Here is a 20,151-nt window from a genome sequence, read left to right on the forward strand (position 1 = left end):
CTACAAACCTTAAATTCTTAGTGCGATACTCTCAATTTACTATTTATGCATAATATATGTTATATGTAGCTTTTTTTTAACAATGTTTTTAAGCAAAAGTGTATAAAATAGTGTTTCCTATCTATTTATGTGCGTATTTTTAGCGTATCTCCGATACGATAACCTCCGATACATATCTTAATTTTGGCCGACCGATACAGCGACTGAGACCAATACTTTAATCCTTGGGTGCATCAATATGCACAGTCATCGCAGACACAATCCGGATCATGCTCCACATACTCTGGCACCCATCAGTCATCAGCCATTGAAGTTTGTGTCTCACCACTCGCTACTATCTGACTACCTGTGTCACCACATTTTAAGAAACATAACTGTGGGGTGAGCTTCACCAAACCTAGTGAGGGATGGAGAGCATGCAAGCATATGGAATCAATATGATGTAGTGAATGAATCAACCATAACTAGACATAATGTGGTGCATGAATCCATTTTTATTATGAATACAACCTAAATAATAAAAATAATTCTGAATGATATGAGCATGGTTTAAAGTATCTCTAATACCGATATGATATCCTCCGATTCGTTTCTTATATTTAGCATTTTAGCCGACCGATACAATGACCCCATACCGATTCTTAAATTTTTGATCTTTAGCATATCTTAGTATATCTCCAATAAAATACAATACCCTCTAATATATATCTTAAATTTAGTCGATCGATATGGCGACTGATAGCAATACTTTTAATCCTTGGTATAAGTGCTACTGCAACACATTACGGAGTATCCCTGGTCCCGGAATGTGCCATCAGTCACCCAACGATACAAGTGGCGGCGGTGCAAGACGGCAACTGGAGAGAGAGCAAGTGAACAGGACTAGAGGCGTTGAGGTTGCAGGCAAAGCGGGAAACCAAACGAGCCTAGAAAGGCCTAGTGGGGTTGGTGACCGATGGCTGACGGCCAAGTCGCACTCTAGCTGATGATGTTCCAACCAAAGATGAAGGAGCTGAGAAAGGGAGGTGAGGAGGAAGAAGAGAAAGGGACAGAATGAAGAAGAGAAAAAGCGAGTAGGAGAAAGAGAGAGAAGGTGCGAAGTAGAGGATGAGAGAGGAAGACGGGAGGGTGGGAGGGGGGAGCAGCCCAGCCTCACGGTCTGGCTGCTCTAGAGCGGTGGCTGTTGCTGGAGGGCCTTCACTTCCTTCACTTAGGGTTCAAAGGAGAGCCTTCCCTTGCCTACTTTCATCATCTTTAAATCTTCTTTTACTTCAGACACCTGATTTTCAGTATGTACCTACAACAAGTGGTGTCTTGATGGGTAATGCAGTCTTCTGGGATACTATTACTCGAAGTGTCTCCATTTGGTAGGCTGCAGAAGTAAATTTTCCATCTATCCATACTGTCCTCATCCCTGATTTATTTGCGCTTATCATGAGTGAGCTTGACCAAGGTCTTAAATACTACTAGCACATGGGCCCAAATATGGGTCTGGTCAGAATAGGCCCTCGTTTGAGCTGAATATATCTTGGCCCATGTGAATTAAATAAGGGCCTGTTTGGACTAGCCCTACAGTGCATCATGGGAGGATGATTCCTCAGATCAAAGTTCTGAGTTGCTGGTCTGGCATTGTAAATGTATTGTGTATTTTTTTCAATTTCATCATAAATCCTCCATGATTGAAGCAAGCTGATCTTTTCTTTGTGCAACCATAGGGTCTTCCTAGTTCACATCATATTGTGTGCAATCTGGAATTATCTCCACCAAGTATTCCACGAAATTTTAAGTACTGTTCTCATCCAAAGTCCAGTATAAGAAGAAAGCATTGGGGCTAGCTAGATAAGTAATCTTTGTCTTTGCTTCATTTCATGTACTGGATTCTTTCTACCTGATGTTGGATGCCTCTGGGTTTAGTATAAATGGAACAATCTATGAGTTACAATGGATGTTAAAGTATAGTACATGCAATTATACGAGAGTTTAGTAAGAGCATCTTTATCAACTTGTTGATGTTGAAGTGGTTGTTTTGCTTGGTAGTAGTTTTTTAAGCCAATTCTTTTCTCTGACTATTTATCTACAGATTTCACTTCAATTTTGGCATTGTCATTTTTCCTTTTTCATATTTATTTTTAGGATAATCATGCTCACATAATCTTTTATTAATTTCATATCATAATTAAATTTCTGCATACTCAGATTAGACATGGAGAAGCTGTAGGAATAATTGGCCCTTCAGGCACTGGGAAGTCTACAGTGCTGAAGATTATGGCAGGTCTCCTTGCTCCAGATGAGGTACTTAATCTTACTCATGTCCCAGGGTGGGGTTGGGGTTGGGGTTGGGGTTGGGGGGGGGGGGGGAGTAAGGGTTCTGAGTATTCTCAGGCGAAAGAGAGATCTTTAGGCAGGATGTGGAAGAAAAACAAGGTTCTGGAATGGTTCTTCTATTCACCTGATGTTCAAATTTCGAAATGAATTTGTTATCTAGGGTTCTAATAAATACTTTGATTCTTACTCAGCTAAGAAATCATTGACCAATTTAAACTGAATTTACACTTTTTTTTTGGTGCAACTGAATTACTTATTATGAACACAATTTGAACTCAATTATGAGGCTATCATGAAACAAGTGAGAATACTTTGGCCATGGGGCCTAGAACATTCGTCAGGTTTGGGTGCTTATACTCTGCATGCCTCCCTTAATAAGAGAGTCTAGATCTACTATTAGATGGGTTCTCAATGAGACCAAAAATCAACTGGATCAAATTATCCTGACTGTGTTTTCCTTTTGTGTATTTATTTGAATAGCTGAAAGAAGTTGGCTTTTTAAGTGTCAAAAAGTAATGTTTAAATCAAATTGTACGTAAGCTTTTGAAGTTCTTTTAAGTTTCTCTCTCTCTCTCTCTCTTTTGGCGTTGGGGCTGGGTTGGTTTTGACACCCAGGAAACTAGAATATTTCTCCAAAATTCTCCAATTTTGGTTGAAGTTTTGACCATATTTTGGGGCACTCACCTGTATGTTGGCCCTAATCCTCTAAAGATAAATTTCACCAAAAAAAAAAAAAAAATCCTCTAAAATTAAAACATGAGGAAATTATGGGGCCCCAGGTTTATGTCCTGGTTCTGGAGTCCAGACCGAAGATGTTCCAAGAATTAAATTTTAAATGAATGTGGATGGTGTTCCATAAAGAATACTAATTCATAATATATTTTGGATACAAAGTCTTGATTTTAGGAATTTGATGATATTCTTATGGTTTGCTCCATTAGTTGGGATAAGGCTGAGTTGTTGTTATATGGTTTCTTTCTTCTCGTTCTTGCTTAGCATTATTCCTCTGGCTGAGATGAACTCTGCTAGTGCCTTGTTTAGGGTAGGTATGGTTCTCATGCAAATTGTTATGTATTAATATGCATCAAAGTCAGAGTGTCAAACTATCAGTCACATGATACCTAGTCATTCGCTTCAACTACTGTGGAGCCCTGGGTCCTAAATGATGCTTGCTAATAGGTGTTGATGCAGATAAGTCACTTAATGGGATTATTTTATTGCAAATAAGCCTTAGGTTGGGTTATGTATGTGTTGGGCTTTTGATCCCATGAGTTTTCTTTGTAATGAACCACTTTAATGAGCCTAAAATATGGGTAGAAAGTAGGAAAACGGGATTTTATTTGTTAGTTTAGTTAGATTCCTATTTTGAGTCTATTTTCTTTGTTATTTCAGTTTTCTAGTCAGTTTAGGTTTCTTAGTTAGTTAGGGATTGGGTTAGGCCTTTCCTTTTTAGTGTTTGAGTCAGTTTTGAGTCTTTTATATAAGTTTGTAAGGGGCTACAACATTGAACACGAACCTATGAATAAAAAAAAGATGGCTTATGTTGTTGTGCTGTGCGATGCAGTTGGGTGAGATGCCTAAACCAGAGGGTGAGATGCCCATTCACTAGTTCTTCTTCCCCCTTCTCAACCCTCCATCGAATTCTCTTTCTTTTCTTATTTTCCTTTTATTTGTTTACTGTGAGAGTATTTGAGAGCTAGAACCAAGCCTATTGGAGGACATCTTCTCTATTCAGCTAGAATTTTAGATCCTACTTGGGATTAGGATCACTTGTGATTCTAGCTCTACATTATCTAGTATCAGAGCCTAGCCAAACCAAGGATGGAGCCTCGTGAATTTCGTGAGAAACTTCCTTTATACATCTTCCTTGAATGGGTAAAAGAATTATGCGTATACTTTGATTCCTACAACCTGACAGAGGCACAATGACTTCAATATGCTTGCTCTAAAATGAGTGATTGTGTTCGAATACAATGAAGAGTCCGTGAAAGGCAACTTCAAGCTTAAGGGCGTGAGCGTAAAACTTGGGATGAGATGGAGTATGAGTGGGCAGGCATGTACCTATCTAAACGTGAATGAAGTATGTACTTCCCTCCAATTACACCCCAAAACCAACCCACTGGTGGCAAGAGCATGAAGGAATTGTTTGGCCACGTGGCCATTATGTTGCAACAAATTGCAAAGGAGCAACAAGAGAAGACACCTCCAACCAATGAACTAGAGTCAAAAGTTGAGGTTAGTGTTGAAGCAATTCTGACAATTCCTATTGTCACGGAAGAGCTAGTTATTGATGTTCCCCTCAACGAGACTCATATGGAAGAATTCGAAAGCAACAAGGTTGTTGCCACAATGGATAATGAGGTTGAGATTGAGGAACTTGACATTACAACATCTGTGAACAGCCAAGAGGAAGATCCTAAGGAACTTGAGATTGAAATTGTGGAGGTCAAGAACACAGTGATTGAAGGCGTTAATGTGGATGATCTCATGGATACATTTGAGGTTGTTGAAGCGGAGCATGTGGAGTTCGTCATCCCATTAAAGTATCTTGAAGATCACGTTCCTCACATTCTAGACTACATCCTTATTATCAAAGAGCTACCTGAATTTTTCTATGGCTTGAAGAGGGACGTGCACCATGCTATAATCACCCTCACACTCTACAAAATTCGAGGATGAATTTTTTCGAAGAGGTTGAATTGATGTAGATAAGTCACTTAATGAGCTTATTTTATTGCAAATAAGCCTTGGGTTGGGTTATTTATGTGTTGGGCCTTTGATCCCATGAGTTTTCTTTTTATGGGCCACTTTAATGGGCCCAAAATATGGGTAGAAAGTAGGAAAACATGATTTAATTTATTAGTATAGTTAGAGTCCTATAGTTAGTCTGTTTCTTTTGTTATTTCAGTTTTCTAGTCAGTTTAGGTTTCCCAGTTAGTTGGAATTGGATTAAGTCTTTCCTTTTTAGTGTTTGAGTCAGCTTTGAGTCTTCTATATAAATTTGTAAGGGGCTACAACATTGCACACGAATTTATGAATAAAAAAAGAGATGGCTTATGCTATTGTGCTGTGCGATGTAGTTGGGTGAGATTCCCTAGGTGAGATGCCTAAACCAGAGGGTGAGATGCCCATTCACTAGTTCTTCTCCCCCCTTCTCAACCCTCCATCGAATTCTCTTTCTTTTCTTATTTTCCTTTTGTTTTTGTTTGTTGTGAGAGAGTGTTTGAGAGTTAGAACCAAGCCTATTGGAGGACATCTTCTCTATTCAGTCAGAATTTCAGATCCTGCCTGAGATTAGGATCACTTGTGATTCTAGTTCTACATTAGGTGTGGTGTAGGAGCCAAATTGTCAGACAGTGGCCAAAGATGCTATTGTCATATGAATTGAATATTTTTTTTTATTCATCTAAAAAAATGCATTTTAACTAGGGATTGAATCTCTCTATCTCTCTCTCTCTCTCTCTCATCCCTTCCCATAGTTTGCTGGATTCAATTTTTCTCTCTGTATGAAACATGCTTTATTCCTTTTAAGCCTATACCCACAATGAAGTTTAGAATTATTGTGAACAAAATCTAACTCTGATTTATTTTTCCCTGAGTGACATTTCAGTTTGAGAGGTCTGAGGTTCAATAAAAACTTGGAAAATACCTTCTTTGATTGATTTAGGTCTACAGGGACATCATTGAGTGGATGTACAATAGGATTTTACGTTGAGGTATTCAGAGAAGCCTCTGGTAGTTCGTTTGTGAGAGCTGGTAGGTTGTCATTTTTCTCACCCCACATTATTTGGTGTGTTTCAATGTGGTCCTGACCTCACTGCGAATGATTAAAGTTCATTGCCATGATTTCTTTTTGGAAAATCCAAGGCATTCAAAGGTTGATGTCTTTCGGGGATGGTAATGGTACTGTTATTCTTCTTCTTTTTTTTCCTAATGTTTAACATAAGTAACGTATTATTTATTAGAAAGAATGAAAAGAGGTGCTGTTAAATGTTTGACACCTGAGAGAGGGACATGGCTAGGGTTTTAAGTATCGGTACGTATCGTACCATATCGGCTGATACATATTGGTATTGGCCCTTATCGATATGATATTACCGATATGGTACATGGAAAAAAAAAATTAAATTCTTGTGTATCGGTATGTATTATCAATATGTATCGTACGATACATACCGATACACAGGATACACACCGATACATGCTAAAACGTACTTTTCACCTTATTTTAGAGCAAAACACGACTTCTGGAGTGGTAGTTTTGTTCCTTCTTTGCTGCTAGCCATTTTTCTTTCTAACAAAAGTGAAAATCAAGTAGGGATCTCAGTACCATACTCTCCATTTTAGTGTTTATGCATAATACATGTGATATATAACTTTGTTTAACCGTTTTTTTTTTTTATGCAAAAGTGTATAAAAAATGTTTCCTATGTATTTATGTCCATATCTTTAGCGTACTTAGCATATGTCCAATACGATATGATACCTACTTATCTTAATTTTGGCCGACCAATACGGTGACCGATACCGATACTTTAATCCTTGGGCATGGCATTAGAAGGATCTATAAAATATACAATAAGCCGCAACAGCCTTTACAGAATGTACCAACTGTTAAGAATTTCAGAAGAATACAATCTGGGCTAGTGGGAGAGGAATTTCTCTATGGCTGAGTTGGTGTCTGATGCAGTCACACGAAATTAGGGGCTTGAGATTATTTAGTAAATTTTTTTTGCAATCTTTTTATATTAGGGAAGTTGGACGTGTAAGAGATTTTTGTTTAATTTCCTTGTTTATTTTACTTTCTATAATCAGTTATGTAGGAGAATAGGAGTATTTTCTTATTTATGTTGTAACCGTTGAACGAAAGGATAGATTGGAATAAAGTTTTTTAAACATTGCTGCCAAGAGCTATGGTGCGCAAGTGTCATTTCTCCCCTCTGATCTTCTCTTTCTGTCTCTTGATTCAGGTCTTATTTCTTCCTTTGCCTTCTGTCTGTTTATCATCTAATTTCTTGTATCTCTTCCCTTTGTTCTCTCTCTCTCTCTCTTTTCCAAGTTCTACTAGTTTATGTCCCTGTTCTGTAACTAACGATAGTAACAGCCCATAAGGGAGTCGTCGATCTCCATAATGTTAGACCTTCATCTCCAGATTTGTATTATTGGTACCTACAAAGGCGATTCAATCCAGGAAGGCCCACCGCTCCCCCCCCCCCCCCTGCCTGAAACTTTGTGGAACTGAGAGAGCAAAGTATCCGTAAGCTGTTTCTCCCTTTACTGCCAGTGGTAGTTGCAGAACAGTTCCTTCTTAGTTTTTCCAACTTGTTGAGGCCGCTGGTACTTGATTCTTATAGTATTAGCAGTTGCACTATCCTCCTGAAAGTCCCTGACTCAAATCCGACCTATTGTGGAGGATATTTCTTCTTTGAACCAGTTTCTCCTACGGATGGTTTCCTGTTGTGATTGAAGGAAGGAAACAACCTACCTTCAATGTTATTAACCTTATCCCTGTACATAAATACCTCCTAGTTCTTTCTTATTCATTTAATACCCTTCCCTAGTATTGATTACCAGAAATACCCTTTACTTACACTTCTGTGTCCTGTTAAGCCCACACTCTATTTCTCCTCTCTTGTTGGTCTTGGACTTCAATATATTTACAGCTGTGTCACTTAACCATTAAGTTGAACTATTCATCAGTCATGTGGGCCCATAGTGATCCCAAAACAAGGTTTGTGACCCAGGACCACATCAGTGTCCTTAGCTTTCACTCCTCCTGGCTCCCTACTGAGACTTTGTGCATGGTCCTGGAAGGATGCTCTGCCAATGTTATTGGTTGGATGCAGTTGTTTGATCCTTGAAGATTTGCCTTCTCATCAGGTTTATCAAAATGGAAGCCCAGAACTGGAAATGGCTTAGGTACTGTGCTCAACCAAATAGCATGTAGTCAGACCTTGTATTGGTTTGTGTGACTCTGTTCCTTTGTAATCTTTTGGTTGCTCTTCACCACTCCTTTTCTGGCCACTCTCTTGCTCTCTCTCTCTGTGTAAATTCTTTCATATTGATAAATAGATATTGATTCAGTTTTCAATCAAGTTTATGTTTTTCCTGACAAATTCGAGATTTTATTTTGGCAGCATTGGTTTAATACAGAAACTTTGCCGAATAAAAAAAATTATGCAAAAAGATCTCCATTGCCATCTGATCTAGGAAACTAGTATACTAGTGGGTGTATAAAGATTGGGTAACCCAAGTATAGTTATTTTATATCTGGTGTTCTTGTATATGAATGATATCTTCTGTTCTATGAACAGGGGGAGGTTTTGATTCGGGGAAGGGAGAGACATGGCTTGATCAGTGATGAGGAAATATCTGGCCTCCGGATTGGCTTGGTACAATTATTTTTATTTTTTATTTTATACTATGCTTTATAATTGATAGCCTAGATTTTTTCCTTTCCAGCAAATAATATTATGTCCCTGTTTATGTTGTTGTATAATAGGTATTCCAGAGTGCAGCACTTTTTGATTCATTGACTGTTCGTGAAAATGTTGGTTTCCATTTGTAAGACAAATCCCACATTCTTCTAATCAATTTTTATATATTCTCCTCCATTCTCTCTTATGAATTGTTATGTTGATTTCTTATTACTAAATAATTGATCTATTGTTGAATTGTGAAGGTATGAAAATTCTAGCATGTCTGAGGATCAAATAGCAAACCTTGTGACTGAAAACCTGGCTGCAGTGGGCTTGAAGGTATGATATTTAGGAATGAGAAGTGGAATGCTAGAGTCTTGGGAACAACATGGGCATATAGACTCCAATAGCTTACATGTTAAGTTGTAATCCAATTGGACTTATCCAAGAGGCAAAGCTTTGAAAGTCCAAGACTATGGGAGGATTCGTTCCAATACATGGGCAGCTGGAAAAGTACAGGTGCAGATGCCAATAAATGGGAGGGATATGATTGCCTTTGAGTTTGAAATTTGGCACGTGACCGATCAAGATCGAACCCTAGATGTCCAATGGTCAGAATTGCCACCTCACTTTTTCACGTGGCAGAACTAGGTGCCTCTCTGAAGAACCCCTCTACATGTGCCATCTAAAAAAGTTTGGCCTTGAGTTTATTTTGTGTTTTTGAGTCTTCTCAGTGGCTTGGTATCATGGACACTAATACAGGTCCTGTTATCCAGAATGGTACTGCACACTAGAATAAAGAACAGAATCGTGAATGTTGTTTCTGACATTGTTATGGTGTGTTTTCCATTACAACTTTTTTGAAAAGTGATACATCACCGTTACATAGCAGACTATATAGCAAGCGACTTGACTATATGCAAGAACTCTCGAAAGGATCTCACCCAACAAGTCTCCTTAAACTCTAGTGGTGATGCATTGGATTCTTTTGTATCTTTTCCTATATCTTTTTGGAGAGTTAAGTTGTGGTGGGGTGGGGGGTTGGAGGATGCTGAATGCTGGATTCGACTCCAAGGCCTGAGCTACAATGGCCACATGCTTTACTAGAAGCATGCTAGCTCCTTATGATTCTTCTTTGACTTTTTCATGGTTGAGACAACTGGAACATACTCTAAAGAAAAGAATCGGCATCATCTGGTGTGGATCATTATTTGATTTTTTTCCTTAATGAAGGAGCATAATCACAACAGTACTTGTGGTTTGGTTTTGGGTCAATTTTCTGGTCCACATTGAACCCATGGTTCAAGATCTAGTTCACACCAAGTAGCCAAATGATGGGCTAGTTTTTAGGAGTTAGTACTTTATTTATTCCTGTTTAATCTGTTTGGACAGACTGGAATACCTCTTATAAATTCCAGATCTGTTTTGAAGCCTCTATCTCAGTTATTTAGACTCTCCGTGGTTGGATTTCAATTTTGATTTCTGGGAGTATTTGGTATGATTTTTGCATCCTATTATGGGATGGTAAGCAATGGAAGCCGAACTTCCGATAGCTGGGGACCCAGCTATTTCGGTTTCTATTTTTTTTCTCTCTCTCTCTCTCTCCACCTCCTGTGCTGCCTTCTCCCCTGGCCACCCTGCTCCCTTCAATTTCAGCCCACCCGTGCTTGCAAAACTCAAAATTTTCAGATGCAGAAATGGTCTAGGAAGAGAAGGAGAAGGTAGCTCAGTACCAGTATATGCCAAAATCTCTGATAGGTCGAAATCCAAAAGGCATAACTCGGATGATGATTCCATGGAAAGAAAATCAGGGAAGAAGTACCGTCCAAGGTCTAGGAGGTATGGATAAGACTGACGATGATGGTGATGGAGGGGATCATAAGTACTGCCGGAAGAAGCGTGTTCCCATCATTCTTTGTCCCACTGCAAAGATGAGCAGAAGCAGATCACTCAGAAAGAAAAGTGGAACCTGAGAATGAGGTTAGTACAGAAGTCATGGCCTGAACAAGGTTTTTCCGTCTCTCTCAGATGTGAACGGAAGTCGAAATTGGAAGGCAGTAACCAAATAATTTCGATTTCTTGACCAAGAACCTATTTGTTGACTTTCTGTAGGAACCAATCTGAAATCTAATTGAAATTCAACCAAAGAGAGCCTTACTCACTTTAGGAGTCCTTTTTAAGTCTCTAGTAGGGAGAAGTTTTTATTTTTTTGTTATTTTATTCCAGTTGGTAATTATTTCTAGGGAAAAGGAACTATAAAAGGCAGCGTGGCTCTTGTGCCTAGACACATGGGGGTTGGAATGACCACCCTGCCCCACGACCACCACATGAGAGGTGGAAATCCCGCTGCTGTTGATGCTTCCACGTGTTCTCCCATTGGCCCCTACGCTGGTGTAGAAAGCTTGCTGCCTTTTATGGAACCTTCTCCCTTATTTCTATTATTAAATAAGCATTTGAGTCAATTAGAACTCTTTTTTAGCCTACGGCTGGGAGGAGGTGATTAAATTTAGTTTAGATGGTTATTTCTTTTATTATTTAACTGTATGAGTTAAGAGGCAGCATAGGTTAGTTAAAATTCTATTTTATGTCTCTTTTTTGGGACAATTTCCTAGATCCACTAGATTGAAACAATAATTACAAAATAAGGAGTTTTACAAGAAAAGTAGGTGTAAACAAAGTCAACCCCTAATTCTTTTGTAATTTATTTTCTTATCTGGTAGCTCTATGTAATTTTCTCTTTCTTCTTTTCCCTGTTTTATGAATACATGTAAAGGCTAGCCCTCACCAACAATTTGAGTAATGGATTTGTGAGATAGCCAGAATACCAACAGTATAGCACAAGAGAGGGAGAAGAAGAAGAATGGAAGAAGGGAGAGAAGTCTCTCTCTAGAGAGAGCAATAGTCCACATGATGGCCTTTTCCCTCCATTATACTTTATAGATAATATCAATCAACTGTTACGTTACCACATGAACTCCTAGTGGTTGTAGAAAACCAAAAGAAGATTACAATAGCAATAGAAATCGGAACTAAGACTACTGCCAGCACTTCAACTCTTATCTCTTCTCTTTCCTCTTTCCCCTCCCCATGGTTTCCTTTCTTCCTATTTTCTCTCAATTGCAATCTCTCCTTTTTCCCTCTATTCTTACAGTACCATCGAGGTCACCCTTATTTCCTCCCTATATTTCTCTTCCCATGGATCTCCGAAAACCCACCGCCAGCCAAATCATCTAACCTCGATTTGATTTGCATGAACTTGGTAATATTGAAGAACCCCCATGGAGGGGCAAAACTAGTTGATCTTTTGATCGAACAATTTGAATTTGTGCTTCCACATTGCAACCTTTAACGATAGATTCCTTGTTGCCAATTTTGGCCATTCGATCATGGCCTAATCGTTGATTTCACTAGATTGAGGGGTGGATGCTGATCGTGGAATTAGGATCCCTCTGTTATTCATAACTTGAGGGAAAGTTTTTCAAACAAGGGGAATAATGCAGGAGCATGATCACAACAGCCCTTACGGTTCTGGTTTTGGGTCTATTTTCTGGTTCATTATTTATTCCTGTTTAAGTTGTTTGGACAGGCTAGAATACCTCTTGTAAATTCCAGTCGACAGTTGTTTAATTAAACTACTTTATTTATTCCTGTTTAAGTTGTTTGGACAGGCTAGAATACCTCTTGTAAATTCCAGATCTGTTTTGAAGGCTCTCAGTTATTTATTTACTTTAGGAGTCATCCCTTTTAAGTCTATGATTGTAGTTGTCACAGCGTCATGGCGACCCAAGGCGATGGAGGGGTGGCTAATCGATTTGGTGGTGAATCGCCCGCTATAGCGATCAAATCGCCCATGTGTTATTTTTTATTTTCCCTATTTTTTAAAGTTATTTTGTATGTTATAATATATACCCTATGACATAAAAAACCAATCAACATTAAGCAACATAAAGTCATAAAAATCAACATAGTCACACTGACATCAAGTCATAAAAATCAACATGACTCATTGACATTTAGAGAAATGCTCTTCTTCTATAATAAGTTTTATTGGTCAAATGATTTTATTTTTAGATGAGACTTGTATTAGGTATGACACAAAATTAGCTTCCAAGTGCCAACAAGTCTGAGATTACTTAAATCTGAGTTGTTATGACAAAATTATGTTCTGGCCAAACTTATTTTAAAGTATGCGAATGTTGTTAAATTGTCTGAATGGAGATAATTTTATTGACATCAAAACAAAAGATTATTTTACCGAACTTTTGGTTTTTAGCAATGTTCTACCATGATAAGATTTATAAAATTTTCAGAATTAAGAAAAACCTTAGCATTTGAAAGTTGGAAATCACCCTACAACCAAAAATCCAGTTTTTGTTCTTGAACCGGGGGGTTGACTTTTTATCATCTTGGAATTTTATTTTTAAACTATTTTTATTGGATTCAAATAGTGGGTATTTGCTTATTTATGAATAATATCTTAAGTAAATGAAAATATAAAATTATTTACTTAAATGGTATTTGGCATAAATAAGAGCTGCATACAATGCAATAAGGCGACAGTTGCCTAGGCCCTAGGCAAACTGCCTAGACGCCACCTTGGCGATGCCTTGACAACTAAGTCTATGATAGGGAGAAGTTTCATTTTTTAGTTGGTCTTTATTTCTTTTATTAAATAAGTTCTTGAGTCAATTAAGACTCTCCTTTTTAGTCTATGGCTGGAGGAGGCTATTAAGTTTAGTTTAGATTATTGTTTCTTCTATTACTTAACTGTTCAGGTCAAGTAGGAAGCTTAGATTAGTCAGACTTCTATTTTATGCCTTTTTCTGTTTTATGAATGCATGAAGAGGCTAACCTCACCCACGATTTGACTAATGGATTGGATTAGTTTGTTTGAATGAGATTGTTATCTCTCTCCTCCTCTCCCCACATGATTTGGGGTTGTCTCTCTCCTCTTTCCCCTCCCAACAATTTCCTTTCTTCCTCTACCCTCATTCCTGTGGCGCTAGCAGTTTCCCTCTCTTTTCTTTCCTATATTTTCTTGCCATCGATCTCCACCTTCTCAGATTTTTAGATTTGCAAACCCAACACCAGAACAATGGTTTAAATTATCGGTAAGTATTGGACCATATCGGCCCTTACTGATACGATACTACTGATACACTACATAGAATGTTTAAAATTTTGTATCTATATATATCATACGATACTCTATGGAAAATAAAAAATCGAGGTGAAATGTACATTTCGGTACATATCTGTTGATACATACTGATACGGTGCACTATGGTCATATAATGGCTAAGATGAGTCATTTCTCAACAAAACACGATTTTTTGAGAGGGTTTTTATTCCAAAGTTGTTGTCAGCCATTTTTTCTCTCTAAACAAAGTGGAAATCAAGGTTGGGAATTCATATCACACCCATAAATAATTACAAAACTTAGATTCTCAGTGCGATACTCTTCATTTTATTGTTTATTCATGATACATGTTATATGTAGTTTTTTTAATAAAAAACTGTATAAAAAAGTGTTTCCTATCCATTTATGTGCGTATCTTAGCGTATCTCCGATAAAACATGATACCCTCCGATACGTTTCTTAATTTTTCCGACTGATACGGCGGCCGATATCTGTACTTTAATCCTTGGCAGCCATCGAACTAGTTTCTATGTAGCACCAAAATCAGAAAACACTGTTCACCTGAACAGTAACCCTTGCAGTTTTTGTCTTCAAGTGAAGCTTCTAGAAGCAGCCAATTGTCCCGTATTGTTGAAGAAAGAAGCTTCAATAGAAGACCCTCCAGTTGCCATTGAACTACACATATCGCCTAGGATTTAGTTTCTATTTTGATTGTCCAAGTTGGTTTCCTATTTTATAATTTAGGTTAGTTTCCTTTTTATTATTGGTTGTTAGTTTCTAATTTACTCTGACTTGGTTAGCAAGTTAGAAGTTAAGCTAGAAGGTTTTGTTGCCAGCATTAGTTTCCTTTTTTGTTATGTCTTTGTGTCCAAGCAATGTAAGGCTATTTAAAGCCCATTAATTATGATGAAAATATAGATTTGAGTTAAACACAATAATGACTTATGCTGTTATGTTGTGGGATGCAGTTGAGTGTGATTCCTAAACCTGAGGGTTGAGATGCTCATTCACTAATTCTTCTTTCCCCTTCTTAACTCTCCATCAATTTCTCTTTTCTTCTTTCTTATTTTCTGTTTAGCTTTTCTGAGAGTGTTTGAAAGTTATTTGAAGACCTGAAATTCAGCTTGAAGCTGCTCAGAGAATCTCCATAAAGTTTCCTTTTTCATTCCTGGAGCATAACTTCCCAGCCAACCATCAGCTGAGGCTTATCTTTTGAAGGATACTTTTGTTCACTCCAATTTTGAGGATCATCTGAAGCGAAGAACCATAGTTTTTGAATAGTGGTAAAAAGTTTCCTAATTCATGTTAACAACATAACTCTCAATTCAACCATCGAATTGTCTCATCTTTTGAGGATTTGTTGACCCTTATAAGACCTTCATCTACTCCAAGTTTTAGCTCCATCTGACCCACGGTTTATGAGTTCGAAGTTCTCCTTATTCAGTCAGATTTTCATATCCTGCTTGGGATTAGGATCACTTGTGATTCTAGTCTTACATCAAAATGTCTCCTGATAATCAATCCCATACACCTATTTGTATCATTTTTCCACCAGTCTTGCCTTATATCTCTCAATAATACCATATGACTAGGACTTGATTGTGTAGACCCACCTGCATGCAATTGGAACTTTCCCCTTGGGAAGATCAACCAGTTTCCAAGTATAATTTTTCTCAAGAGCCATCATTTCCTCAAACATGGATTGCTTCCACTTAGGATTAGACATAGCTTCAGTGACATTCTTGGGAATGGAAATAGAGGAAAGGGGCCAAAGGGCAATAGTAAAAGCAACACCTGTAGGAGAAGAGCATCATAGGAAACAAACTGGGTTATAGGATTAGAATAAACTCTCTTTCCCTTTCTGATAGCAATAGGAAGGTTAAACTCAGATAGAGAAGAGATGTTACCTAACTGAGGAGGGTAGATCTCAGGAAGTGGATCCAAAGAGGACTTTTAGCAGGTCTTCTATCCCCTTCTTTTATACATTAGTAACTCCTCATTACCAGAACCACTACCTAAATGGTCACCGATGTCAACAATATCAACCCTGTTGTGTTTCCCAATGTCAATCATAGAAGGGGGAATAAGCAAGGGGGAAAGAAAGGGAATGACATTAGGGGTCTTTTCACTCCCATTATTTTCCCCTTGAAGAGAAGCTGATGAGGAGTAGAGAAAGGCACAAACTTAATGAAGGTGGCATCCTTGGAGAGAGGCTGTGTTCGGGAAGAAGGATGGTAGCACTTGTAACCTTTGGTAGTGGATGAATATATACGAAAGATGCATTTGAGAGCCTTGGGGTGACGGGGTCTAATTTAGTCGGAGAGGATTTATTAACATTACATAACAAACACACCCAAACACCTTGGGAGGGAGAGAGAAAGTAGTAGAATTGAGGAGTCAAGGTTTCCAAACGAGTTTTGAAACCAAGAAGTTTTGTAGGAATGTGGTTGATAAAAAGGCAATAGTAACATGATCATTGGACCAAAAAAATTCTTAGGAACATGCATACCAAAGAGAAGACTCTTACTGACTTCCAACAAATGACTATTTTTCCTTTTAGCTACCCCATTCTGTTGGGGTGTGTCAACACAAGCCAATTGATGGATAATGAATGCCATTATCAATAAAAAGGTTTTGAAGGCCACCATACATGTACTGCCCCCTTTATCGGAATGAACAATTTTAATTTTGGTCAAACTGAGTACACATCATCTGATAAATTTTTTTGAAGGCATTATAAACATCACTCTTATGTTGCATTAGAACAATCCTAGTATCACGAAAAAATATCAAAAAATGAAACAAAGTAGCGATAGTCAAATAAAGAGGTAGTACTAAAGGGCCCCAAACATCAGTGTGCACAATGTGAAAAAGAACAGTAGATCTATTACCTTGATAGGGATAAGGAGGACAATGTTTGGCCAAAATATATGGTTCACAATGAAAGACATGGGGTGGCCTAAACATTGGTGCCAAAGCATCACAGAATTTGCATCCACACACATAGGATTGAGCTGTGGCAAAAAAAGATGATTGAGGTTCAATAATCCTCTTCGTTATCAAATCCTAAAAGGGGCAACGATAAGAGAAAAATGTGACAACAATTTAAGGATTTTGATAGGTGACTTATAGATAAAAGATTAATGAGAAAGTTAGGAATATGAAGAATAGAACCAACTGAAATGGAGGGAGTAACATGAATACTACCCCTATTAAAAATGGAGGAAAGGGAGCCATCAACAGCCTTGACTTATATACATGCCAGAACAAATGGAGTAGGAATCATAATAGTGGGATGTATTTATGTGGTCAGTGGCATAGAATCAATAACCCAAGATGAAGCTGTGATAAGGGTAGATGTGGAAACCTGCAAGGCTGAAGTTGAGGAATCTGGCACTGTAGGTGAAGAAGATGAGCCACCCGTTGTGACATGACCCCGTAGAATGTTGCAATATCCTCCCCGGTAAGAGAGTTGTCCTATGTCTGTATGCTGGGTGGAGACCCTATAGTAACTATCTCAGTCTACATAGAGTGTGCTCTCGCTCCCCATCTACGACCACCACGTGTACCAAGAGGTTGGCCATGAAGTACCCAACACTACTCTTTAGTGTGACCGGATTTACCACAATGATCACATTGGATCCTATCTTTGTCATCTCCACGAGGTGGCCCTTGGCCTTTGCCACTAACACGCTAATCTCTCTGAGAGCTAGAAGAAAGATCTAATCGCTTAAGAGGTGGATGCAGGTTCCATAGCCACTCGTCGAGTCTCCCATTTTGAAAGTAGCTACACTCGTCATCAAGAGATGGAAGAGGAGACCAGCCTAAGATTTATATCAGAATTGGCTCCTAATCCTGGTTCAAGCCACCAAGTAAAATAAGATTGTGCTCCTTTTCTAGTGTTCGGTAAGTCTTAGCTTTATCTTCTGGATTGGACAGTTTGAGATCCCTATAGTGATCTATAGTGATCATACTCTTCCTTCTTTGGAAGTGTTGTAGTTCTCTGAAACGGTCCTATCTCTTTGCTTCATTATAATGACCTTTTGGAGTAGTTGATAGACCCTAGCCCAGTCACCCACTTGGTCAAAAGTTTGGTAACACTGTCCTAAATGTACTTGGCAGTTTCCTTTCTTATAAACCTCCTTCCCATCTCAGGTTTTATAGAAAATATCAGCCAAGTCATAGCAGTGGAGTTCTCAGTCTCCCATTTCGGATTCGTCGGGTCACATGGGCTACGAATGGTACTTGTAACATACTCTAGCTCCCCCTACTCCATGATGAAAGCTTCATAGAGTAACCCCAATCTAAATAGTTGTTCTTGTCCAACTTCATAACATAAATGTGAGTATATGGGTTCTCAAAAGCCATCTGAGTGGGATGAGCACTCTACTCGATGCACTGAACCTTCTCCAAGTCCACTATCTTCAGATATATAGAAGAAGCACACACACACACAAAGTGTGGAGTACACACCCTACCCAGATTCCTTGCCCCAATACTTAGAGAGAAAATCCAGCAAGAAATTCGAATATCCAACTCAAGCACACTCTTCAAAGTGTAACATCACCTCTTATTAACTCAAGAGGTCTAAACTAAAAAATCCAACAACTCAAAGCATATAAAAAGCCCCATATCCATCACTTCCACATTTTATAGACAAAGAACAGAGGATTTGGCTGGTGGTACGTATAAACAATGGAAGAAATGAGTAGTGGCTGAACAGCCTTCCTCTTCAAGGGCCGAGGACATGCAGGGTTGCAAGAGGGACCTAGGGAGGTCCAAATGGATCCTACCCTACCCTCAACAATAGTCGAATGAGAGAGAGAGAGAGAGAGAGAGAGAGAGAGATAGAACCATATGAAGGCAGGGCTGGCAGAAATGGGATGGAACTGTCTTTCTTCGATTCCTTCATGTGAGGCCCTCTCTAAATGCGTCTATGGTCTTCATCCAATCTCTTCTCAAGAAATCTTCAAACTTTTCACATAGTATTCTCTTCTTTGGAACAACTTTGTAACCTAGGGTTCCAAAGAGCGGAAATGGGCTTGAAATGCCCATGAATGTGTTGCATCTTCAGTCTCATATTTTAGGGACTGTTAAAGTTTGTGTACTAAGTGTATTTTGGGAACTAGTTATCTTACTTGGTGTCTTATTCGTAATTGTTCTTTTTTTACTTTTTAACTCCCTCGGGAGGTGTATGTAATTCTTCATATTATATTAGTGAAGCAGTATATGTGTGGAAGAGATCATTCTCTTTTACTTCTGGAGGTGGAACATGTCGGGAGAGTGGATAAGTGAAAATGTATTCCGGTCTCTTATTGTAGTGCACATACACCAACTTCTCTAGCCTTGTATGAGCCAATCGGTTCCACCTCATGGTGTGGATAAGTGAAAATGTACCCCAGTTATGCTCACATCTGGAGGCGGAACATGTTTGGGGAGTACCTTCAATGCTATATTCCTAAGTTAGGTGCCTCTTTCCTATATATATATATATATATTTTTTTTTTAGTGTTTATACTTTGTACATACTTTTATTGAGCCAAGAAACTAAGGTGATGAGCATACCTACCGGGAACAGCAGTCTTCTAATCAAACTTCACAGTTGCATATCCATAAGTCCAAGTGACATCTCTAATTTTTTTTTTATCCATTACCCATTTCAGTGATTGGTAAATTTAACATTTCTAAATTATAATTGAATTTATTTGTTAAGTACTTAAGAAACTACAAGTCTCACCTCATTAATGTGCTTGCTTTGTATATCCAGATTTGGCTCCAGTTTTGCCATCACCTCTTCCATTACATCTCTCAGGTCTTTATTCATCCCAAGTTTGTGCTTGTACTGGTACTTGGGAAATTTAATGGTGTCAAAACCTAACCAAAACTGTTTAACGAAATTGAATTGAGCTATTTATACTGAAACCATGAATCCTTAATCCATTTAATAAATGGTTCGGTTTTGGTTTCAAAATTGAGAATGTTTAGTTAAGTGGTTTAAATCGAACCGAACCATTTAAACAGACGGTAAACAATTTAAGTAACCTTTTAATATATGTATATAGTAGGTTAAGTCATTCATAGTTAGAATAAACAAATCCCCCTAGAAAATTAAAAGACATTCAAACCTTTTGAATAAAAAAAATCAAAACATATAAACAACTATAACCTTACAATTCATTTAATTATTAAGTTTACATCAATTTGAATAAAAAATTAAAAAGGAAAGACACCGTTTATATAAAAAAAAATAAAAAATCTAATAAAATG

General features: G+C 38.1%; 1 protein-coding gene across 1 annotated transcript in view; it reads left to right on the forward strand.

Moving 5' to 3' along the window:
* The first annotated feature begins 728 nt into the window (after positions 1-728).
* The window catches only part of LOC122067090 (protein TRIGALACTOSYLDIACYLGLYCEROL 3, chloroplastic-like), a 38,016-nt gene continuing 18,593 nt past the window's right edge, over positions 729-20,151 (forward strand). Inside the window, exons 1-6 of the mRNA XM_042630939.1 lie at positions 729-944; positions 1,276-1,367; positions 2,190-2,292; positions 8,640-8,717; positions 8,828-8,889; positions 9,008-9,083. Coding sequence (XP_042486873.1) covers positions 729-944; positions 1,276-1,367; positions 2,190-2,292; positions 8,640-8,717; positions 8,828-8,889; positions 9,008-9,083 — 627 coding nt within the window. The remainder of the gene's footprint in view (positions 945-1,275; positions 1,368-2,189; positions 2,293-8,639; positions 8,718-8,827; positions 8,890-9,007; positions 9,084-20,151) is intronic.

This window comes from Macadamia integrifolia, unplaced genomic scaffold (genome assembly GCF_013358625.1).
Source record: "Macadamia integrifolia cultivar HAES 741 unplaced genomic scaffold, SCU_Mint_v3 scaffold2705, whole genome shotgun sequence".
In the NCBI taxonomy this organism is placed as follows: domain Eukaryota; kingdom Viridiplantae; phylum Streptophyta; class Magnoliopsida; order Proteales; family Proteaceae; genus Macadamia; species Macadamia integrifolia.